The 23,087-nt window shown below is 46.8% G+C and overlaps 1 protein-coding gene across 4 annotated transcripts in view; it reads right to left on the bottom strand.

The window, feature by feature from the left end:
• Nucleotides 1-1,775: 1,775 nt before the first annotated feature.
• Nucleotides 1,776-23,087, bottom strand: part of BBS2 (Bardet-Biedl syndrome 2) — a 43,056-nt gene continuing 21,744 nt past the window's right edge. For all 4 annotated transcript variants that reach the window (XM_075940396.2, XM_075940395.2, XM_075940394.2 and 1 more), the window contains 9 exons: nt 21,148-21,287; nt 14,820-14,967; nt 13,761-13,932; nt 12,547-12,676; nt 10,615-10,746; nt 9,626-9,763; nt 9,021-9,133; nt 4,542-4,690; nt 1,776-2,353 (listed from right to left, as the gene is read on the bottom strand). In XM_075940396.2, the coding sequence (XP_075796511.1) occupies nt 2,247-2,353; nt 4,542-4,690; nt 9,021-9,133; nt 9,626-9,763; nt 10,615-10,746; nt 12,547-12,676; nt 13,761-13,932; nt 14,820-14,967; nt 21,148-21,287 (1,229 nt within the window). In that variant the 3' untranslated portion in view covers nt 1,776-2,246. The remainder of the gene's footprint in view (nt 2,354-4,541; nt 4,691-9,020; nt 9,134-9,625; nt 9,764-10,614; nt 10,747-12,546; nt 12,677-13,760; nt 13,933-14,819; nt 14,968-21,147; nt 21,288-23,087) is intronic.

Genomic DNA, 23,087 nt, shown 5'->3' on the forward strand with positions numbered 1-23,087 from the left:
TGTGCCTAAAGGGAGATCAGATCACCAAACACAGTTGTTCCCCAAGATCAAGGGTATTAAATGGTACAACTATGGCCCTGTTTTTGCCTAATCAAATTCCAGCTGCAGGTTCCACTGACTTCTCTGCTCTTCTTGCCTTGACCTCTTTGCCTACTGCTGTACTGCACCTGAGTTGCTTTATTTCAGTGCTGCGTAGCTTGGCTAATCTTTTAGGATATGAGATGGTAGGGAAGATCAGTTTAAAACAAGTTCTTGCAGTAAGAGAGCCAAGTATCAAATCTCCTGACTTCAGGGTGAGTTTGCTGATTACAGAGCTGGACTATTAGTATAGAGGAACTGACTTGCTACAGGAATACAGCTTGCCTGCAGGCACAAAATGGAGACATGATGGAGTAAAGGGGTATGGTATGTAGCTTTGATAATCACCATGTCAAGCTACAACAACGTGGTCTGCCTTCCAATCAAAGCCACTGTCTAGCTGTTGAACAAACTGCACTCACCATAAAAGTAAGCAAGTCTGAGGAATCAGCAAGGAAAAGAGCTTAGAGCTATGGGAATCTTTTCCTACAACTACAGGAAGTGGCAGGGATCCCAAGTCTTATTAATCCTACAGATTGTGCCATAATAAAGTAATCACTCACCCAGAATGGAACAGGTGGCTCTTAATTAGAAGCAGAGTTAAATTGACAATCTACAGGTTGGGCCTCCTGATCCGGCACATCCTGATCCTGACTGTGCCCAGATGAGGGATACTTCCGGATCAGGAGAGATCATTTCTGGCCCCCTGCTGCACCCGCTCTCGCAACCCAACTAAGCCGCGTGCCAGGTCCCAGGCCCCCACCCCTCTGCAGCATGCCGGGACGCTCTGATCCTGGAACATCAGTTGTGATACTGGACCATGGATGTTGCCGAACCAGAGAATCCTGGATTTTAGAGGTGCAACCTGTAATTCTTACACAAATTCAATAAGCTATTGCAGCCCATTTGAAATGGCAGATGTTTGCACCAGCATGGTTCTCCTTATTGAGGGAATGAATCAATGGCAAGTGCCATTCTCAAGATTAAAAGATTTCAAGAAATAATTCTGTTTATAGCCAGTTCAATGCTCTCTAGTCTCTCTGGCGGATGATACACCACTGGCTCTATTTCAGAGCTTGCAGAAGAAGCCTGTTAGCTACAGAGAAGTTGTCCAAGAATTCCTTCCCATGTGTGCATCTAGCCCTAGAGGAATGAGGACACCTCCCCTTCCCTTCCCTGTTGTATGCAGGTATTGATGGTTACATGTGGAAGTTGCTTGTAGCATGAGGAAAAAAGATGCTGAAGATACACTCCAGGTCAGGCTACCTCAGTTAAAAATTATTTTTAGCTCCTAAGAGGAATCAGCTGTGGCATAAAAATTTACCCTCTAATCCAGCCCCCTACTTAGGTGACCATATGTCTTCATGCTGAATATGGGGCACCTAATAAAATTATTCATATTCAAGCAAAGTCAACGGCAGTCCATCCGAATTATGCACTACAATCAAATTAACAAGTTGACGGAGCCTCTTAAAAAGAATCCAACTACTCATTATTTCTTTTTATTTACCTTCTTATCTTTAAGTGTTAAGGTACCCTCAAAGAGTAGTGTGTTAATATAATACCTCTCATTTGGTATATGCTGTGATCAAAATGCCTGACAACTATGGAGCCAAAACCTGAAATGTGTTTCATTAATATATAATAAATAAACATAATTATGCATTTTTCCAATTGAACACACACGGGGAAAGTCCGACAGTCCTATTTTTTTAATGGAAAAGCTGATACCATAAATGCAAAATATATTAAATTCCATAATAATTTACAGTAAGAAAAATAACTATTCCAGGGCAATACAATTGCCTTGAATGACTTACATAAATACCACATCTGCACTTTAAAACTTTAAGCCTGTCTCTATGGATTTTCCTATCCTTTAGCCTTCAGAGTAGCAAATTCCATCTGATGGCTACTTTAAAAAAAGCTGACTATATTTCCAATTACTTCATTCTAAAACAGGCAACGGGATAATTTAATTGCTTGTCAATACCGGTCCCTTATACGTTACTACACATCGAGTACCCTGCCTTCATCTCCCAACGGCTTACTTGGGGACCGGTCAGATAGAAAGTACTACAGAGCACCTGTTCCTATGACATCTGTTCATGTGTCTAGCGTGATCTGTTGTAAGGAAGTACCATCTCCAGGCCATCATTATTCCCCTCTTACAAGGATGCAGTCCCCACTCGCATTACCCTGAACAGCATATTTAGATTGTTGTTTCTAATGGCATCCCGGCACGCAGCGATCACCTGCATCTTGGGTTTCCCAACTGGAAAAAAAACAAACAGAATCAGTACTAACGTATTTAAGTTAACAAATGGGCCATTAAATAGACATTGGCAGGTTAGAGTGGTTCTCTCAGAATTTAGACTTTGGAAAATAAATAAATAAACAAACTGTTGTTTGGGTTTTTTAATAAAACCAAACAGTAGAAATATTTTCCATTTTTCTTAATTTCACACCAAGGGGGGAACCTACGGCTCAGGGGCCAGATGCCTCCCACCCCACTTATTTTTCTGTGGGTCAGCAGCCCCAATCCAAAAAAGGTTCCCCACCCCTGATTTAAGGTGTTGCTAGTAATGTAGGTAAACTTTACAATTGTCAGATTCCTTCAAATTTCTGAGCCGGAAATGATTAATTCAAATTTAGCTTTTAAAGTCACTAGGGGGCAGTGCCCCCTGCTTGCTACACTCTCCAACACCCCTCTGGGGGTTGGCAGCCCCAACTGCCCCTCGGGAAGGGCCAGGCCGAGGCATGGCAGCTCTGGCCTGCCCTGGCTCTCTCCCTCTGTCTGCCTGACCTCCCTGAGGCCAGGCCAGTCCAGTCCCAGCTCCCCCTCTTCCCCCAGCTAGCAGGGGTTCGGCCAGACTCAGGCTGCTGCTCCAGCTGGCAGGGCTTGGGCTGGGCTGATGCTCTCCCTTCCCCCTGACCCCACGGCCAGGGAGGGTCCTAGCCCCCGCCCCTGGCTCTTCCCCCCTGCCCCGAGGCTCCCCCAGCTCTTGCCCCCCTCCCCCCCGACCCCTTTCCCACCCACCCACTGGCCCTGGCTCTTCCCCGCCTACCCCGAGGCCCCCCGGCCCCTTTCCTACCCAGCCACTGACCCAGCTCTTCCCCCTTAACCCGAGCCCTGAGGCTGCTCCAGCCCAAAGGTCGCTCCAGCTCTTGCCCCTCCTTCCCCCCACCCCTGCTCTTGCCCTCCCACTGCAGCCCCTTCCCCACCACCACCGCTATCCAGCCCTGGTTCTTTCCTCCTCCCAGCCGCCAGGGTGGGGGGGCCAGAGCGAGTTTGCGCCCAGCTCTTCCCCTGGCCGTTGGCAGAGGGGCCTCTCCAGGGCTTCGCAGGCCCTGCATGCTCTTCCCCCTGGCTGCCTGGGGGGCCTCTCTGAGAGGAAAAGGGGAGGAGGGAGGTGCTGTGGGATGCAAAGTGACGTGATGACCTCACTCTGTTGTCCCACGGGGGGGGAAAAATAGGGAGAGAGAGAGAGACTGTAAAACTAATTTAAATAAAAGCAGTAAGTCTTGCACTACTCAAAATGCTGTTAACCATTTTGAACTGTTTCCCCAATGTTATTCCAAAGTCAAATTTGGGGCCGGATCCCAAGTTATGCTGAGCATCCATAACTTCCTGACTTTCCTGAGAATCTAGGATGCCCAGCAACTCACAATCAATTAATTAGTAAGTAATTAATGTAACAGAAATAGCAAGGGTGCTTCTTCCTGCCAAAAACTAAAACACAACCCCCCACACAACCCTCCCTTCCCCCCCAAATTAGATTTGACATTGAATTTCTGTCCTCAGCCCAGCAATTTCTCATCTACCTCCATGCTTTCAGAACATATGTATCCAATTTGAGTTTGTATGTCTCAATAGTGACAGAGCTGATGACTTACTGGGGGCGGGGCAAAGCTCAAAAAACGAGCAGTAGGAGTTAGAAAGAGAATTTGGACTGATGGTCAGACGTTATTTATGCTTTAACTCCCACATGTTTTCTATACTTAGCCCTGCTTCGACGATTCAAGTTTCATCCCGTTTTGGGCAATACAAAAAGTTCCTAATTTTCAAGCTGCTCTGCACAGGCGGACCCCAATGCACCAACAGTGCTCTGACCAGGCAGTGCATTTGCAGGATTTGGCCCAAAGTCTACCTACATTTGAAGAGGCATTTCCTGGGATCCTTGAGATTAGGGTATACGTCTTACAGCCCTAGAGATAATTTGTACTTATCTTTTAAAAGTGAGAGCAACACTGCAGTTTAAACTATGAGAGGTTTCATATTCCTTTGTAGCTGAAAACTGAAGTGAGAGTCCCACTAATAAATCCTGGACCAGACAACAAAATTTATCTGGCCTTCAAGACAAGCAAATAATCCTGCATTTGCTCTTAGATGTGCAGTTCTCCACCAATCCCTTTTGGGCCAAAAATGGAACCCCCAAAGTAGAACCCTGCCCTGGACTTACCACGCAGCCGCCCCGCTCTCTGGATAGCTTGATTTACAGCTTTAAGATTATTTAACAGCTCGGTGTGATTAGTGCAACGAATTTTATATTCATTAAGTAAATCTCTGTTAAGATCGTAGAGTTCCATGTACCGTTTCTTCATATTTCTCCTGTGAAAATGAGCAATAGGGACAAGAGAAACTCAAGAGACAAGAAAACCAGGGGACAAATCATATTTTGTCAATATAAAAAAGCAACAATATTTTAAAAACTTGAAAAACAACAAATAGTCTAGCAGCATCTTAAAGAATAACAAAACATGATGGTATCATGAGCTTTTGTGGGCATAACCCGCTTCTTCAGGTGAATGGAGTTATTAAAGATCCAGTTCCAAAATAGAAAGGGGACGGGGAGGAGAAGGAAGGGAAAAAGGGGGGAAATAGTCAATTAGAGTTTTCATGTTACATGATGCTGAGAGAGAAGATGCAAATATGCCAACGTCTTTATGGCTGACTTTAAACAAAATTTCCTCAGCTCTCGCCCTCTGGTACCTTACTCTACATTGACGACATTTTCATCATATGGACCCACGGGAAAGAGATCCTCGAAGAATTTCACAAGGATTTCAACAATTTCCATCCCACCATCAACCTCAGCCTGGATCAGTCCACATGAGAGATCTACTTCCTTGACACTAGAGTACAATTACATAAGGGACACATTTCCACCACCTTATACTGGAAAACTACTGACTGCTACACTTACCTTCATGCCTCCAGCTTCCATCCAAGACACATTTCTCAATCTATTGTTTACAGCCAGGCCCTAAGATACAACCGGATTTGCTCCAATCCCACAGACAGACACAAACTCCTACAGGATCTATATAGAGCATTCTTAAAACTGAAATACCCACCCGGAGAAGTGAAAAAACAGTGCGACAGAGCCAGAAGAGTACCCAGACATGAACTACTCCAGGACAATTTCCACTCCACCATCAACCTCAGCCTGGACCAGTCTACACAAGAGATCCACTTCCTGAACACTACGGTGCAAATAAGTGATGGTCACAAACACCATCATATACTGAAAACCTACTGACTGCTATGCCTACCTTCATGCCTCCAGCTTCCATCCTGGACACACCACACGATCCATTGTCTACAGCCAAGCACTAAGGTACAGCTGCATTTGCTCCAACCCCTCAGACAGAGACAAACACCTACAAGAGCTTCACCATGCATTCTTGAAACTACAGTACCCGCGCAAAGAAGTGAAAAAACAGATTAACAGAGCCAGATATGTACCCAGAAGCCTTCAACTACAAGACAAGCCCAACAAAGAAACCAACATAATACCACTGGTCATCACCTACAGTCCTCAGCTAAAATCTCTCCAATACATCATCAGTGATCTACAACCCATCCTGGACAATGATCCCTCACTCTGACAGACCTTGGGAAGTAGGCCAGTCCTCATCCACAGACAGCCCGCCAACCTGAAGCAAATTCTCACCAACAACTATACACCGCACCACAGTAACTAACTCAGGAACCAATCCATGCAACAAACCTCAGTGCCAACTCTACCCACATATCTACACTAGCAACACCATCACAGGACCTAACCAGATCAGCCACACCATCACGTGTTCATTCACCTGCACATCTACCAATGTAATATACGCCATCATGTGCCAGCAATGTCCCTCGGCCAAACTGGACAGTCCCTACATTAAAGAATAAATGGACACAAATCAGATATCAGGAATGGTAATATACCGAAACCTGTAGGGGAACACTTCAATCTCCCTGGACACACAGTAGCAGATTTAAAGGTAGCCATCCTGCAACAAAAGAACTTCAAGAACAGACTTCACAGAGAAACTGCTGAGCTACAGTTTATCTGCAATTTTGACACCATCAGGTTAGGATTAAACAAAGACTGTGAATGGCTAGCCAAGAACAAAAGCAGTTTCTCCTCTCTTGGTGTTCACACCTCCACTTCAGCTGCTAGAAATGGGCCTTATGCTTCCTGACTGAATTTACCTAATTTTCTCTAGCCTTATTCTTGATTGGTACTAATTTCTTATGCCTATATATTTATACCTGCCTCTGGAATTTCCACTACATGCATCTGACGAAGTGAGTCTTTGCCCACGAAAGCTTGTGCTCCAATAAATTTGTTAGTCTATAAGGTGCCACAGGACTCCTCATCGCTTTTGCAGATTCAGCCTAACACGACTACCCCTCTGATACTCCAAGACAGGCCAAGAAGAGAAAACAACAGAACACCACTTGTCATCAGCTAAAAGCCCACAACTTAAACCCCTCCAACATATTATCAAGAATCTACAACCTATCCTGGAAAATGACCCCTCACTCTCACAGGCCTTGAGGGACAGACCAGTCCTCACTTACAGATAACCCCCTAAACCTCAAACAAATTCTTTCTAGTAACCATACAGCACACCTCCACCATACTCATCCAGAAACCCACCCCTGCAATCAGTCCCAATGCCAACTCTGTCCACGCATCTACACAAGCGATTTCATCACTGGACCCAACCACATCAGCCACAACATCAGGAGCTCATATAACTGCACATCAATTCATGTGATCTATGCCATCAAATGCCAGCAATGCCCTTCTGCCAAGTATATTGGCCAAACTGGACAGTCTCTATGGGAAAGAATTAACGGACACAAAGCAGATATCCGAAAAGGCAACACACAGAAACCTGTTGGAGAACACTTTAACATGCCCGAGCACTCATCAATGGATCTCAAAGTCACCCTGTTGTTTCAGGCCAATTCCACAAGCCAAATACACAGGGAAGCCTTGGAACTTAACTTCATTTACAGGTTTGGGACCCATCACAAAGGTATGAATAAAGACATTACCTGGCTAGCACACTACCTTCAACATCCTAATGACTTAAAAAACCAAACAGTGGGTACTTAAGAAGAATTTGCACCTTTTCTATCAGCTTCATGTAACATGAATACTCTATTTTCCTCCTTTTCCTTTCCTTCTCTCCCTCCCATTCCCTATTTATTTTGGAACTGGACCTTTAATAACACCATTCATCTGAAGAAGCGGGTTGTGCCCACAAAAGTTCATGATCCCATCTACATGTTTTGTTAGTGTTTAAGGTGCTGCTGGACTATTCGTTGTTTTTTAAGTTTCTCCATTTAAAGACTAACTTGGCTACCCCCCGAAGCGCCAGAAAAATTTAAGTTACTCAATATATTTATTCTATTCTCTCACTCTTTTGCACATGCCTCCCACAAAAAGCATTTTGCTTCTCAATACTGGATTAAGGATTGGGAGCTCTGAGAAAAGGAGTTAGTTTCCCCAGAAGACAGTCTTGCTGATCATTAACTGCATTAGATCCCTGGACTTCTTGCAATAAACAGTCATGATATGGACATTAGCCCTTAGCTTCAGGGAGACAGAGCTGTTCAAAGCAAGAGACTAATGCCCTGAAACACAAATAAGACCAAACCCTAACTCAACTTGTTACTCAGAGTCCTTCCCACCCCCGCTCAGAGTCCTGCCCTGCCCAGCTATGTGCCCTTCCTCTTGACACAACAGACTTCCTTTGGCCTAGCAGAGAACTAACAGCACTACTTCATAGCCAGGGGTGATGCATGGGAGGAGGGTCACAAAGAGTCACGTGCCCCCCATGACATGGGGGAAGGGGCAAGGGGCCAGCAGCTGGATTGGGGCCAGGCAACAACCCTGGGCCACTTTGGGGGATCCTACAGGGCTGGGGGGGGCGCCTAGAGGACTAGTGGGGGACCTTGCAGCAATAGTAGAGGGTTGGGCCTGCCCCCACACTCACCAATACCAGCAGAAAGCGCAGTGACCCTGCCCCGGCCGACTAGTTGGGTGTCTCTGCTTTGCACCACCACCAGTAAGTGGGGGGAAGGGCGCTGACCCCTGCAGCCGGTGCCAGGTCTGCTGCTAGTGGCGTGTCGCTTGGGGGAAGGAGTGGAATGGAGGCAGGGGCAGAGCAGAGATAGGAGCTTGGGTAAGAGGTGGAATGGGGACAAGGCAGTGGCATACCGGGGGGGAGCAGGGGCAGGGGCTTGGCGGAGTGGGGGTGGCGTGAAAAGTCACAAAGCCTGGGGGTATTGTCCCAGGCCCTGCACCACTCTAGGGATGACCCTCCCCGGGGCTAAGTGTGGTGCAGGGAGGAGTCACATGAAGGCCGGTCACGTGGCCAGTGCTCCCCTTGTATCCACCCCCAGTAGTCGGCACTGTTCAGAGTTGATTCACATTGAGTCTTCACCACATTCTACCTGAGACATCCACCTGCTGGTTCTCAACTAAAGAACAGGTCAAGAATAGGCTCATGTGTCAATAATACACACCTAGACTGAACAAAGCCTAGATCCATGCAACTGTTTCTATCTACAGGTGCTCTTCTCTACCATAAAGCAATGACTGGCCACCAGACACAGAGAATGAGAGAGAAATGCAATGGCTGCTCACATGTCTCCCATGAGGCGCGAATCTTCGGCTCGAACCAACATACTACGGATAAGGTTAGAGTGGTCTGCCATATCGGCAGTGAGTTTCTGATGGACTGTATGATATTCATCCACCTATCAAGAAAAAAAAGGCAACCAGGCACTTTGTAAAGTCTATGCGCAGCTGAGACTGTTTCGGTTTGCAAGATGGAGACTGCACTTATTTAATAGGGAACAGCTTCCTATCCCTACGCCTGGAAGAGAAAGGCTAGGTCAGGCTTTCAGGACCTATTGACCTCCCAGGTTCACTCAGGCACGATCCAAACCACCCACCATCAAACCATCCAAACCGTTAAGGGCTCTGACTCTCCTGGCTAGAGTAACAATATGGGAGAATTGTCCTAATCATCAACAGCCAGGAGGGGTCTTGGATAACAAAGACTTTAGGAAAAGAGAGGCTGTCACTCTCTCCTTAATTCAGAGCACACTGCTAGTCATGGCTGCAGGTTTAAATGGCAGAAAGCCACAGAAAGTTTAGATATAGAGAGAAAGAAAAGTCACAAGATCTTGAAGCCACCAACCACCACCAAATCAACTGCCATTTAGACACGCTTGGTGCCCACTCACCTTAACTAGCACTTTCCGCAACTCCTCAAAGTACGCAGGAAAATCCGCTTCCACCTGCAAGTCTTCAATCGCCAAGAAGGAGGCCATTGACTGGATAATGTCACCGGCTAGATCTATGTCGTCTGTGCTGATGGAAATCTAACAGGTATGAAAATGATACATTTCAAGTTTCCTCCCACTTCAAAATTCTCTTTCCATGGCCATGAAATAGGACCCAATTTGCAGCATATTCAACCTAATGCTCAAAGTAGTTAATACTATCAAAATGCAAGATTTTCACAGGAAGGCCTGATAATGCACTTGGCTAGAGTTAAGCACAGTGGGTGAGGGCTGAAGTCAATGGGAATCTTTTCACTGACTTCAGGAGACTCAGACTCAGGACCAAAAGAAGAAATAAATCACTATGCAGAGGGCCAGCACAAGGATCAGGCATTAGTTACATCCCACCTAAGCTCTTAAAACAGTGCAGAGGCACTATGCTGCCTCTCCACATTGAGGTGACATTCTCCTTATAAAAGACTGCATCAAAACACTGAAGGATCACCATGCTATATTGTCCATATCAATGGCTGGGCTTGGAATTTGACTCCCAGATAGAAAAATGGGCACAAACTACCACTGAAGAAGAATTAAATATGCCATTGCAGACAATATCCTACCTAAAACACGAACATTTCATCTGCCTGTCAAGTCACATAAAACAATGAGACACTTTGATGCCATGATAATCAGAGAATCCTAGGACTAGAAGGGATCTCAAGAGGTTATCTAGACCAGTTCCCTGCACCCCTGGTCGGACTGAATATTACAATACTTAGCTGGACAGAAATAGCAAAAAGCTAGTGACCAGGACATGTTAATGGCTTGGTCCCACCTCTGCTTTGTACACTGGCTCCCTGTCCAGTTTCCCACTTGGGCATTTCCTCCCAGTTTTCTCTGCTCTTTAATAAGATTAGAACTAAACATAGCAGAATAAGAGTAAAAATTACCTCCCCACTGGGTTTGATTTTTATGCACAGCTGTCCTGCATCACGCAGGGAAGTGAAACAGACTTGAAAAGGTGCACTTTGGAGTTCTGCATCCTCTGGTAACAAAAAGCTCTGGTTCAACCACATAACAACCTAGAAAAATAAACTTTTATCATTACCCTTGACATGGAGAAACTGTCTGGAATATATTTGCTCTAGTGGGCATTTGGAAATACCTTAGACAAGAGCTGCAGAACACCCTGGTCAGTGCATATTGTGAACATGTGCACAATCCTGCTCTGCACAGTGAAATCAAGTGTTATTAGAAAACGGAACCCAACTGGAAGCTTATTGTGATCATAGCTCCCCTACTGGACACAACAGAATGTCTCATGATTATTTTTGCTCTCCCGCTTGGTGATATGGGGAAAATTTGTGATGCTGTAAGGGGGGACTGTTCAAAGCACGGTTTTGTAGAATATTATGAATAAGAGAATCAAGTAAAAAAGTCATGTAAGCCCTCTCGGGCAGAGACCATCCTTTTGTTCTGAGTCTTTACATCACCTAGCACATTGAGTCCATGACCAGGGTACTCAGGCACTACACTAGTACAAATAATATAAGAAGAAATTGACAGAGGAAGGATTGTTAAGTGGTTAAAACAGCAGCTAGGAGTTGGATGTCCAGGGTTCAAATTCCCACTCTGTCACATACTTCCTGTGTGATCTTGGACAAACCACTTAGCCTCTCTGTGACACCAGGTCCCCATCTGAAAAATGGGAACAACAACACTGTCCTACCTCACTGGAGTGAGATGAGAATAAGTACATTACAGCTTGTGAGATGCTCACATGCTATAGTAACAGAAGCCACAGAAGTATCCAAGATAGATGGTACTCAGAGGGGAAAGGCCAAAACATTTTCCTTGGAGAAGAGTATTTTTATATCTGATCAATCTGCCATCAGTCACCCCAGTGAGAAATACTTTTGTTCTGGCAATTTCCATGCAACAAACGTTATGTATGCACAGCTGAGCCTCCCTAAGCCACTCCCCAAAACTGGCCAAGTCTCAGCCCAGACTATAGTGAGTTGCTATTCCAGAAAATTTCCAAGATACACAGAACATTTACTGATCAGAAGGGTAGCCGTGTTAGTCTGTGACTTTAAACACAACAAATGGTCCTGTAGCACATTAGAAACTAACCAAACTATACAGAACCATGAGCTTTCGTGCAGACATATCCAGCCCACTTAATTTGCCTCATTAACACAGGCCCTACAATTGACAGGTACTTTTTCTGCTGTTAAATCTCTCTCTTGGTTTCTGTTATATCCACTCAAATTAATCTGAGGAAGTGGGTTTTGCCCACAAAAGCTCATTATTCTATATATTTTGGTTATTCTCTATCGTGCCACAGAACTACTGATCCATTATGAATTTGAACTGAATTGAACCCAGGAAGTAAGATGAATTACCTTGGTATTTTATTGCACTTTTCCTTTCTCCATTTCCTAATTTACAAAATGTATTCATTCACCATGGGGCCCATCTATCAGTGTGAGCTAGGCAAGTTCTACTAGATAAAGTACACTGAAGGAACAAATAAGTACCAGAGGGGTAGCCATGTTAGTCTGCATCTGCAAAAGCGACAAGGAGCTGTGGCACCTTATAGACTAAGAGAAGTACCAGAACTTCTGATCTTACGTAGCTAATACCTGCAGATGTATAGAAACTCTGGGAATATTTCAACTATGCCAGCATTTTAAAAAGAAACATGAACTCAAGCTGTAAGCTGTTCCTATTAAACTCAGACTCTTATTGATAGTAGTGGAGTATATTACATTATTTCCCTTTGCTTTGGAAATTCTCAAGTTAATTGTGCACTCTCCACCTTACACAAAAGCAGCAACTATGCTCAGAACTAGAAAATAAGATGCAGAGCATAAACTCACCCTTTGCACCCTCTCACTGATTGTTAAGTTAACAAAACTTAGAGGTTCTGGGGCAGAGTCAGGACTGCTCAAGGCATACATTGAAAACCGGGGGAGCTGTCTTGTCAGTTCATATACATGAAACTGTGTGCTGGAAGGAATTCAAAGGAAAAAGAGACAGAAAAATTTACAAACAGACCAGTGATTCATCTATTGTACTCTTATGTTAACAAATTTAGGATGATTCACCACAATCCCTGCAATAAATATAACATTCACTAGGACAATACAAAGAAAACATAAAATTTAAATAAAATGTCTCCAAAGAACAATTAAGACTCCAACTATGCCTTATGCAAGGGGTCTCAAACTCACGGACCAAGGGCCACCTACGGGCCAGAACATATTTGCAATTGGGCCTGGGAGACCCAGCAGCAGGGGGCAAGGAGGCTGTGCCTATCCTGGACTCCCAAACCCCTCCTCTACCCACCTTCTCCCACTCATTGCACCCCCACCCACTAAGGGACGCAGCCGTGGGGATTACCAGGGTCCCTGGCACAGGACCGCAGGAGCAGTTGGACCCCCCCCCCCCCACACACACACACCACTGTTAATATTTGTTTCCCTTCGAGTCTGGACCTTGACTGTATCCTTGACCAAGAAATTTGGACATAGACAAAAAGTAATTGACTATCCCAAGATGCACCTTCCCAACTGGATAGTGAACCATGATAACTAATCTTTGAGAATGGTCTTTGGGTATCCACTTTATAATACTTTCATCTAGACCACGTTTTCCTAATTTGCTAATATTTCCCATATTCCACTAGCACCCAAGCCTGGTCCCACAGTTGACAATGGCAAACCTGCTGTGGACTATCAAGGGAACAAAAGCACAATCCTTACAGACTGAAGGACATAGCACTTCTATTTTCAAACATGCAGAGCATCCACAGCTTCAACGGACGTCAATGGAAGCTGCAGGTGTTCATTCAGCACCTCTGAAAATCAGGCTCCTTATTTGCATTTTTTAAAAAGCATTTCAGTTCCCCTTTAAATCAGAGTCAGAATGCAAAGGACCTAGGTCCAATGGAATTAACAACCGTTCTTGTCACAGACCTTCTACAAAGTACAGGCATAGAAAGCTACTGAGGCTATGTCACTGCTATGTTTCACACGGAACGCTGCTGGTGCTGGAAATGGGGCTTGAGGCTGTACTATACCACAAACCTTACCTGTTTCTGTAACCCACAAAAGCTTTGATGTGCAAATCGACTGGGACATCTTTGGAAGGGGTGAGCGGCACCTGAATGCGCCCCGAGAGGTTTTGGAGACTCGGATGAACCACATGGCTCTCACCTTCAAATATCCCTTCAGCAAAGATCAGCACGGCTCGGATGACTGTGTCTTAGGGAAGGGGAAACATGGGTTATTAATTAATACTTCTCCACTGGCAATAACTGCACCACTTTCAGAAGTGGGGGAGGGCGTTCTGGACAGCAGGTTAGGAGAGGCTGGATTACAGACATTTAGTCAGTGCTGAGGCCCCGATTCAGTAGCTGCACGCTCAGCCTCAGGTTCACACACACTGCACCATTCTTTAGCCACACCTACTGGTGACATGAGGAAGGTTATACAGAGCACTGAGTGACTTGCTTCAGGGGGTAGCCGAGTTAGTCTATGTAGAAAAAAACAACAAATGGTCTGGTAGCACTTTATAGACTAACAAAACATGTAGATGGTATCATGAGCTTTCATGGGCACAGCCCACTTCTTCAGATGACCAGAGTACTGAGTTTAGTATGTGCAGACCCAAAATAAATAGCAGAGAAGGGGAGGGAGGGAAGAAAAAAAAGGAGAGGGGTGGGAGACAATCTTCAAATACTTACCGATTCCCTCTAGCTATCTGTCTCCCATCCACCCCCCGCCCCCACCCCCTGCTATTTATTTTGGGTCTGCACATCCTAAACTCAAAATTCGGGTCATATGAAGAAGTGGGCTGTGCCCACAAAAACTCATGATCCCATCTACATGATTTACTTCACCTCACATAACAATTGCATGGAAGAAGGAACAAGCCTTAAGGATCTAATGACTTTCAGAGACTATGGTGATGAGGGTCACAGAAGAACCTATTCAGATTGATGGATTCAAAACTCTGTGAAAAGAAGACACCCAGACTGAGGAAACTGAGAACAACAGACAGTCTAGGGGACAGGGAAACTACTGGCTAAAGGTACCAAAACATGTGAGATTACAAAAACCACTATCAGCAGCTGCATATTATTTCTCACCATTAGATGTAGAAATACACAACTCCACATGGGCAGGCTGGCTGTCAGAGCCCAGGTTCACTGACAGGGCTGTCTGGAGTTGGGTGTTAGCTGGAATCACTCCCCTCTGCCCATCAGCTTCCTTCACCTGAGCACTCAATTCAACCTGCTGCAAAACACACACATCTAGCTCAGCAGGACAAAAGCAGAGTTTTCATTAAAATAGTTCTCCACCAAGAGCCCTCCACCTGGACGGGATCTATTACAGTAGCCTTCATACATCTTAAACAGCCGTGAAGAATGTTTCGATTAGAGTTCTCCTCAAACAATCCTGGCTGAATCTGACTTATACAGTGCCTTGTAGCCAACCGAGATTCACTTTATAGACCCAGATTTAGAAAAACGTAAGAGGGGTTACTTGGGACAACCCTAAACTTTAAGCACATATAGAAGTCCAATGGGACATCAGCACATACTAATATATACTGCTGAATCCAGGCCTTAACCATTAGACCTACAGCAGGGGTGGGTCTTACCTTGTAACTGTTGTTTTTTGAGATGTGTTGCTCATGTCCATTCCAGTTAGGTGTGTGCGCACCGCGTGCATGGATTCCGGAGCTTTTTTCCCCTTAGCACTACCCGTCGGGCCAGCTAGGGAGCAACCCTGCAGTGGCCCTGCTATATCGGTGCACATATACCCCTGCTGACCCTTCACCCCCTCAGTTCCCTCTTGCCGGATACTTACGATGCACGGAGGTGGGTTGGATGTGGAATGGACATGAGCAACACATCTCGAAGAACAACAGTTACAAGGTAAGTTGATAGAAATGTAGCCATGTTAGTCTGGTGTAGCTGAAACAAAGTACAGGATTATGTAGCTCTTTAAAGACTAACAAGGTGGTTTATTAGGTGATGAGCTTTCGTGGGCTAGACCCACTTCCTCAAATCAAATAGTGGAAGAAAACTGTCACAACCATATATACCAAAGGATAAAATTTTAAAAAATGAACAAATATGAAAAGGACAAATCAAATTTCAGAACAGAAGGGGGATGGGGGGAGGGGGAAAAAGGTAAATGTCTGTGAGCTAATGATATTAGAGGTGATAATTGGGGTAGCTATCTTTGTAATGGGTAAGATAATTAGATTCTTTATTCAGACTCAGGTGTTAAGTGTCGAATTTAAGCATAAATAACAGTTTTGAACCTCTGAGTTCTTCGACACTTATGTGTAACCTGCGTTCGCCAGGGCACTGCATACCTTGGGTCCTGAGGTTCAAGAGATAGGCTCCCCATCTGACATCTGATGCATCCATCACCAGTTGTGCTGATGGGGTTTGTCTGGCAAACAGGACTCCGTGGCACACCACCTGTTCCTGGAGACACCAATCCAGAGACTGGAGGACGTCCTCCGGTATCGTGAGGAGCTCGTCCAGTGGTGCATGGGCTCGGTTGTGAACCAAGGCTAGCCACACTTGGAGGTGCCGTAAGTGCAGCCTCACATGCTGTACTACAAAGGTACATGCTGCCTCGTGACCTAAGAGTCTCATGCACATGTGGGCCATTGTGAGAAGCACAGCTGTGAGGCCCTCTATTACCACTCTGATGGTCATGAACCTGGCTCTGGGGAGGGATGCCCTTGCAACTGTGGAGTCCAGGTGTGCTCCAATGAAGTCCAACGTTTGCGTGGGGTTGAGTGAGGATTTCTCCTCATTTATGAGAAGACCCAGCTTGCAGAATAGGTCCCTGATAAATTCTGTGTGTGCCATAACTTGACTTCTGGATGATCCCCTGATCAACCAGTCATTGAGGTAAGGGAACACTTGGATCCTGTGCCACTTCAGGAATGTGGCCACAACCACCACACATTTGGTAAATACCCTCAGAGCCATACAGAGGCCGAATGGTAGGACCGTGAGCTGAAAGTAGCGTTTGCCCACAAGGAATCTGGGAAATTTCCTGTGGGCCGGGATGATCGAACTATGGAAATAAACATCCTTCAAGTCGAGGGCAGTGTACCAGTCTCCTTTTTCCAGGGATGGAATGATGGAGGCAAGGGTCACCATTCTGAATCTTACATTCCTCACGAAGGAGTTTAGATTCCTTAGGTCCAGAATGGGACACAGACCTCCCTTGGACTGGGGGATCAGACAATATTGGGAGTAAAACCCCTTCCCTTCGAAACCTGTTGAAACAGGCTCTACGGCCCCCAAAGCCAGAAGAGCCGATACCTACTGCTTTTGAGCAGGATCTTGTGAGGGGGTCCATGAAGAGGAATGAGGAGAGAGGGTGAGTGGGCGGATGGGACAGGAAGGGGATGGCATATCCCTTTTCAACCAGGCCAAGTACCCAACGATTCAAAGTAATTTTGGACCAGGCCAAGAGGAAATGGGAAAGCCAGGACCCAAAGGGTGGGGTTATAGTGGAGGCTGAGATGCAGTCCTCAAGTGTGTTTTCAAAACGATGCCTTCAGTTGCTGGTTTGAGGGTTGAGTCAATCCTCTTTCTGGATCCTACCTAGACCTCCCACACCTATTTCTGTTAGTGTAGCCAATGAAGTTGCATCCTCTCCTTCTACCTCGGTCTGGTCTGAAGGGCTGTTGGAAGGGCCTCTAGGCAGTTCTAGGGGATAGAGGCCTACATTGGGGGGCCAGGGCATGAATCCCCAGAAATTTGTGAGTGGCCCTAGAATCTTTCAAACTCTGCAACCGTGAGTTGGTTTGCTCTAAAAATAGCCCCATGCCCTCAAAGGGTAGGTCCTACAAAGTATCAGGAGGTATCCCCAATACCTGAAGCCAAGCACTGCGCCTCATGACCACCTCCATGGCCATCAGGTGAGCTACGGAATCAGCGACATCCAGTGCAGCCGGAAGCGACATGCGGGATAACACTCTACCCTCTTCTAGCAAGGCCCCAAATTCTTGTCTTTCCTGGGGGAGGCGATCCCTAAATTTATCCATTGCCAAGAGCGTGTTATATGCGTATCTGCTTAGCACAACCTGTTAGTTTGCAATGAGGAGTTGGAGCCTCCCCCACCACATTGTGTAGGCTTTCCTGCCCAGCAAATCCAATTTTTTCAGTTCCTTGCTCTTAGGCGTGGGACCTGGGGGGCCTTGCCTCTCCTTCTGACCTGCTGCTTGGACCACAAGTGAACCTTGGGTTGGATGGGAGTAGAGGTGTTCATGGCCCATCTGCGGGACAAAGAAACGCCTCTCCACTCCTTTTTGGGTGGGAGGGATTGAGGCCAGGATGTGCCACAGAGTCTTAGCCAACTTGGACACAGTCTTATTCAGTGCCACCTTGGCTGGAGTGTCCGCTGTTAGGGTGTCTACCACGGGGTCCAGGTCCTCAGTCATCTCCTCCGCCTGCACCCCAAGGTTAGTTGCCAGCTGGCAAAGCAAGTCTTGATGTGCCCTGGCATCTACAGCTTGCATCACAGGGGCTTGGTTGGCTAGTGCTTCATCTGGTGAAGACGATGAGGGGGAAGGACCTGCTGATGCTCAGTGGTTATCGGTGGGGGTGCCTGTGGAGCCCCTTGTTGGCATTCCATTGGTCTGGCCACCTCTGTGTAGGTCAAGCAACCTACCTCCGACGCTGGTGGTCTGGTCAGAGGGGTCGCAGACAGAGTGCCCCATAACTGTGCCACCACCAAGAACTGCCCAGATGGTTGTGGCCCCTGAGCATGGTGGTATGCCCAGGGAGTCCGAAAAGGCCACTGTTGACGAGGCTGCCATTGTGGTTGACAGGACTGGAGGGAAGTCGGACTGTGGCGGTGCAACCGGTATGATGATCAAGAGCATTACCAAGACCTCGACCTGTATAAAGACCTCCTTGAGCATGCTGACTCGGCATCCAACTCTGAAGAGTAGTCTGAAGCTGACCAGGGCAGTGTCATACACGGGACCAGGGAGCAGCGGGATGATGTGCCTTGTCATTGCTGACAGCTTCTCCTATGAGTTGGCACTGGTCCTAGTCCTGGCGGTGCTGGTGGTGGCATCGGTGCCGGTTCATGGTCGTGCGCTAGCGATACCGCAGGATAAGGCACTCCCATCGTCATTGGCGCCGTGACAAGCGAAGCTGCAGTCAGCAGTGCCAGGGTCAATAAGGCTCCTGGTGCTGGCAAGGTTGGTGCCAGTTGGACCAACAGTACCGTATACACAGGTGGTACCATTGTCATTGGCAGGGCTCGACAATTAATGTAATCTACTCGCCCATGGCGAGTAGATTACAAGCCGGCACAGCCGCGCAGCGCGGTCTGCGCATGCGCAGCGTGCCGAACCGCATGGCTGGCAAGCGCGGCTCACCGCAGTTTGGCGGGCCCTGGTCATTGGTACCAATGACAAACAGGGTACCGCAAGTGGTGCCGGTGCCATCATCAGTGGCAATGTCGGTGCAGACGTTAGTGCCAGTCCCAGTGTTAGCGCCGGTGCCGTGGACCGGTGTGGCACTATGGTAGGAGTCGGAACCGGATCCAGCAATGGTACGGGCGCCGAGCTCGGGGTTAGCTGTGGTTGCACCAACGGTGCGCTTGACTCCAGTGCCGTGAGTGGAGGTTGGCAACTTTCATCCACAATCAACCCTAGTCCTGGGGCAGAGGTGAGCTCCATCAGCTCTCGTTCCGCGTCGAAAGCCTCCAGCAAAGACGGTTGATGGAGCTCTTCTATCTTCAGCTCAGACACTGGACCCTCTGTATGCTTTGTGCTCAACCGGTGCCGGTGCAGCTCGAGAGTGTTATGTCAAGAGCCCTCAGCCGGGTGCCCATCCTTATGGCGCACCTTCAGGCCGCGTCTTGCTGGGGACCTTCCCCTATGCTTTTTCCTCAAGTGCACCAAGGATTGAGATTGGTGCCTCAATGACGAAGGCTTCGCCAAAGCCAGCTGCCTCGATGCTGCCAATAGTTCTCTGATGGATGCTCGTGCGCTGCAGACGCTCGGTGCCGCTTCCCGAGCCACCGGCTGAAGAGGTGCTTCAGGCAGGAATCATATTCCTGCTGCATTCTGGGCTTGAAGCTCCTACAGATATTCAGCTGTCCGTGTGGTGACCTTCTCCCAGGCACTTCAAACAGGTGTTGTATGGGTCACCACAGGGCATCGGCTTCATGCACTTCAGACATGGTTTGAAGCCGTGCGGCCCCAGCATTACCTCCCCTGGAGGGGAGATAAGCAGGGGGGGATTCCCCAATGGGAAACAATCCTAAACTATTTACAATGAACTATTTACAAGTACTAAACTACGAGTTATACAAACACGAAGGGAAGAACGAACTATAATAGAGAAGTGCTCCAGCTACCATCACAGTGGTAAAAAGGAACTGAGGGGGTGGAGGACCAGCAAGGGTATATATGCACCGGTATATCTGTGCCACTCCAGGGAGCTCTCTGGCTGGCCCAACGGGTACGGCTAGGGGAAAAAAGCTCTGGAATCCGTGCATGCAGCACGCACACACCTAACTGGAATGGACATGAGCAAGCACTCGAAGAACCACCTTTTTTGGGTTGGGGGCCACTCATGCACAGAAAAAAAATCAGTCGGGGGCCGTACACAAGTCAGAAGCGGAAAAAAACCCTCACTGTGGCCCCCAAGGACAAAAGACACTCCCCACATTCCCCTCGCACACCAGAGCCAAGGGGAGGCCCAGCCTAGTAGATCTTGTGCACTTCAGCCCCCAGGGGAGCAGCAGGGGGACTAGAGCACCAGCATGGGCTTTTCAATGCTGGTGGGGGGGGCTGAGTGTCAGGGGCCAGATCCAGGCAAGCCGAGGGCCACATCTGGCCCTCGGGCCTGAGGTTCCCCACCCCGACCTGCAGTATGGATTTACTCTTCCTTCTGCCTGTTCTCAAAGCTCGACATAACTCTGCCCTTCGTTACATGTCAAAGTTTGCCCTCATTGCCTACATTTGTCAAAGTTGCCCTCATTCCCTACATCCTCCCATGTTCCCAACCACATTTGTGTGTCAAATTCTCACACAATCACCTCTCTGCCCTTTTCTCACCCAGGCATCTCCAACAATGAAGATTCTGCAATTCTTAAATTAATCATTCAATTACATGAGTCAGAATAGAATTCAGCTCCCTCTCCATTAGTTCTGCAGAGCCACAGCATTCAGTAGACTAAAAAAGTAAGGAAAACTTTGGGTATGACAATTAGAAGAGCTGGCACTGAATACACACAAGAAATAGCCCTGTTGCATAAGATGTCTCTATTTTACATTGTCACTGCACTCTAGTTCTTCTAACAGCCTACTGGTCCAAGTCTCTTCTCATTCCACCACTAATGACCTCTGTAGCATTACTCCTGACTCATGCTAGGGTGAGACCAGAGTTGGGCTCTACATCTTGTTTTGAGAAATACCTTTGAGTTTTCCTCATAGTTTCGTAATTCCAGCAGCAGATTTTGTTTCTTTTGACTAAGCTCCCGAATTAGATCCTGTTCTGCACTAGTGTCCATCAAGTTTCCTTTCATCTCCTGGCTTCCTGGCAGGTAGCCACGTACTGCACAAAAACAAAGCACAGAACACTTGAAGCACATCTTTAGCAGCCATCTCTAGTCTTCCACTTTTGCAGCATAAATCACTGCTAACAGATGGACTTTATAAATATTATTAGGTCAGCTCCTCAGTGGGCATAAATGGGTGTAGCTCCACTGAAGTCAATGGAGTACTGCTGAGAATATGGCCCACAATACTTACCATGACAACATGACTGGACATTTAAAGGGATACTTATGACTTCTAGTGCATTTGGAAACTTCTGACCCTCACAGATTAGAATGAGTGACAGAACAATGTAGCTCTGTCTTTCTGAATTATTTTAGTTTATTTTACATTTAGCTTAGATGAGTCTTCCGTTACTAAGACTGTGATGACTCCGATCTGACCAGACTTTTTCCTGGGAATTTTAAGGGGTCAAGTGTTCTTGTTATTATCTTGGTATGAATGCAACTCACCATTTCCATCTATTCTAACTAGCCAGCTCCCACTGCTTTCCTAACAGATCTCCTATTTTTCACTTAAGGAGATCTAGGTACCAGGCTAAGACTTGTTTCAGAATAGTCAAGATGAATAGAGGGTTGAGTCCAGGTGGATAGATCCCAAAGGGTGTCCCTAAACCCAAGAAACTGGGAGGGGAGCCTGAGGCAGGATAGTTCAAGGTGAAAGCGAGGAACCATAGAACTGCCTGCAAAGGCCCGCAACTTTAAGAGAGGTCTTTGAAACAGTTGTACATCTACAGTTGTGCATCCTTGTCATTTTTTGTTAGTTCTGTGTGCAAGAGAAGTGAAATCCATGGAGGGAAATCCAGCACTCTTGTTGAATGCTCTGCCTGACTGTGCAGCACCAAGAAGCAGGGGTGGAGAAGCTGAAAACCTGCATGTGATTCTGAGTTTAAGTGCACACTACCCCACGACAGACATACACCCAATTCTTTCCTTTGTAGTCAACAATTCAATTTAGATGGCGGGAGGAAGAGAGAGAGAACACTGAAAGATAGAAGAACAATGGCCATGATCTTGAAACTGGCTCAACATGGCTGGATTTTATGCCCATACAGAGTCCCAATGTCTTGCATAAAGCCCATGTGAGGGTATAAGGTTCTGCGCACTAGGGATGCCTTTTAAAGGGGTGCAGTAGGGGGAACCTTGCATGAGCTGGTAATCAGCTGTCCCAGCTCGCACCAGGTCTCTCCTGCTGTACTTCAGCCTTTTCAATGTATTAGCCTGTCGGCTCTTAATATATTTAAAAAGCAGAGGCACATCTGGAACCAGGCACAAGCTGGGAATCAACTGATTCCCAGCTTATGCCCAGTCCCCGCTACCCTGCTCTCCCTGTGCCCAGCAGAGATGGTGCTGGGGGGAACCAACTTTTAAGGTGGCTCTTCCCAACACCAGCTGATGCTCTCGGATACAGGTTGCAAGAGGAGGGAAGCGACTAGTCACTTACATCCCTACTGCACACATGCAACTGACTGCAGAATTGTCATCCATTAGTATCTCATATAGGAGTACCAAGAAGCTCCAACAAGAATAAAGGGTCCCACATTGCCATGTACTCTGTGCGTGTGTGCGTGTGCGCAATACATGCCAACGTGCTGCAACATATGTGCAGTAAAAGACAGTAGCCCCTGCCTCAAAGAGCAGGATCAAGGTCAAAGATGTTAACTTATAGGGCTTATTTAAAATGAGCTGCCTTATTAATATAGCCCTAGTCCCTGGTTCTTTACTCCCCAGCAAAAAAAGGCTTCCATACCTAAGCATAAGCAGACATTCTCCTGATGACATGCGGTAAAAGCACTCAG

The sequence above is a fragment of the Pelodiscus sinensis genome, chromosome 12 (assembly GCF_052426305.1).
Source record: "Pelodiscus sinensis isolate ZL-2025 chromosome 12, ASM5242630v1, whole genome shotgun sequence".
Lineage (NCBI taxonomy): Eukaryota > Metazoa > Chordata > Testudines > Trionychidae > Pelodiscus > Pelodiscus sinensis.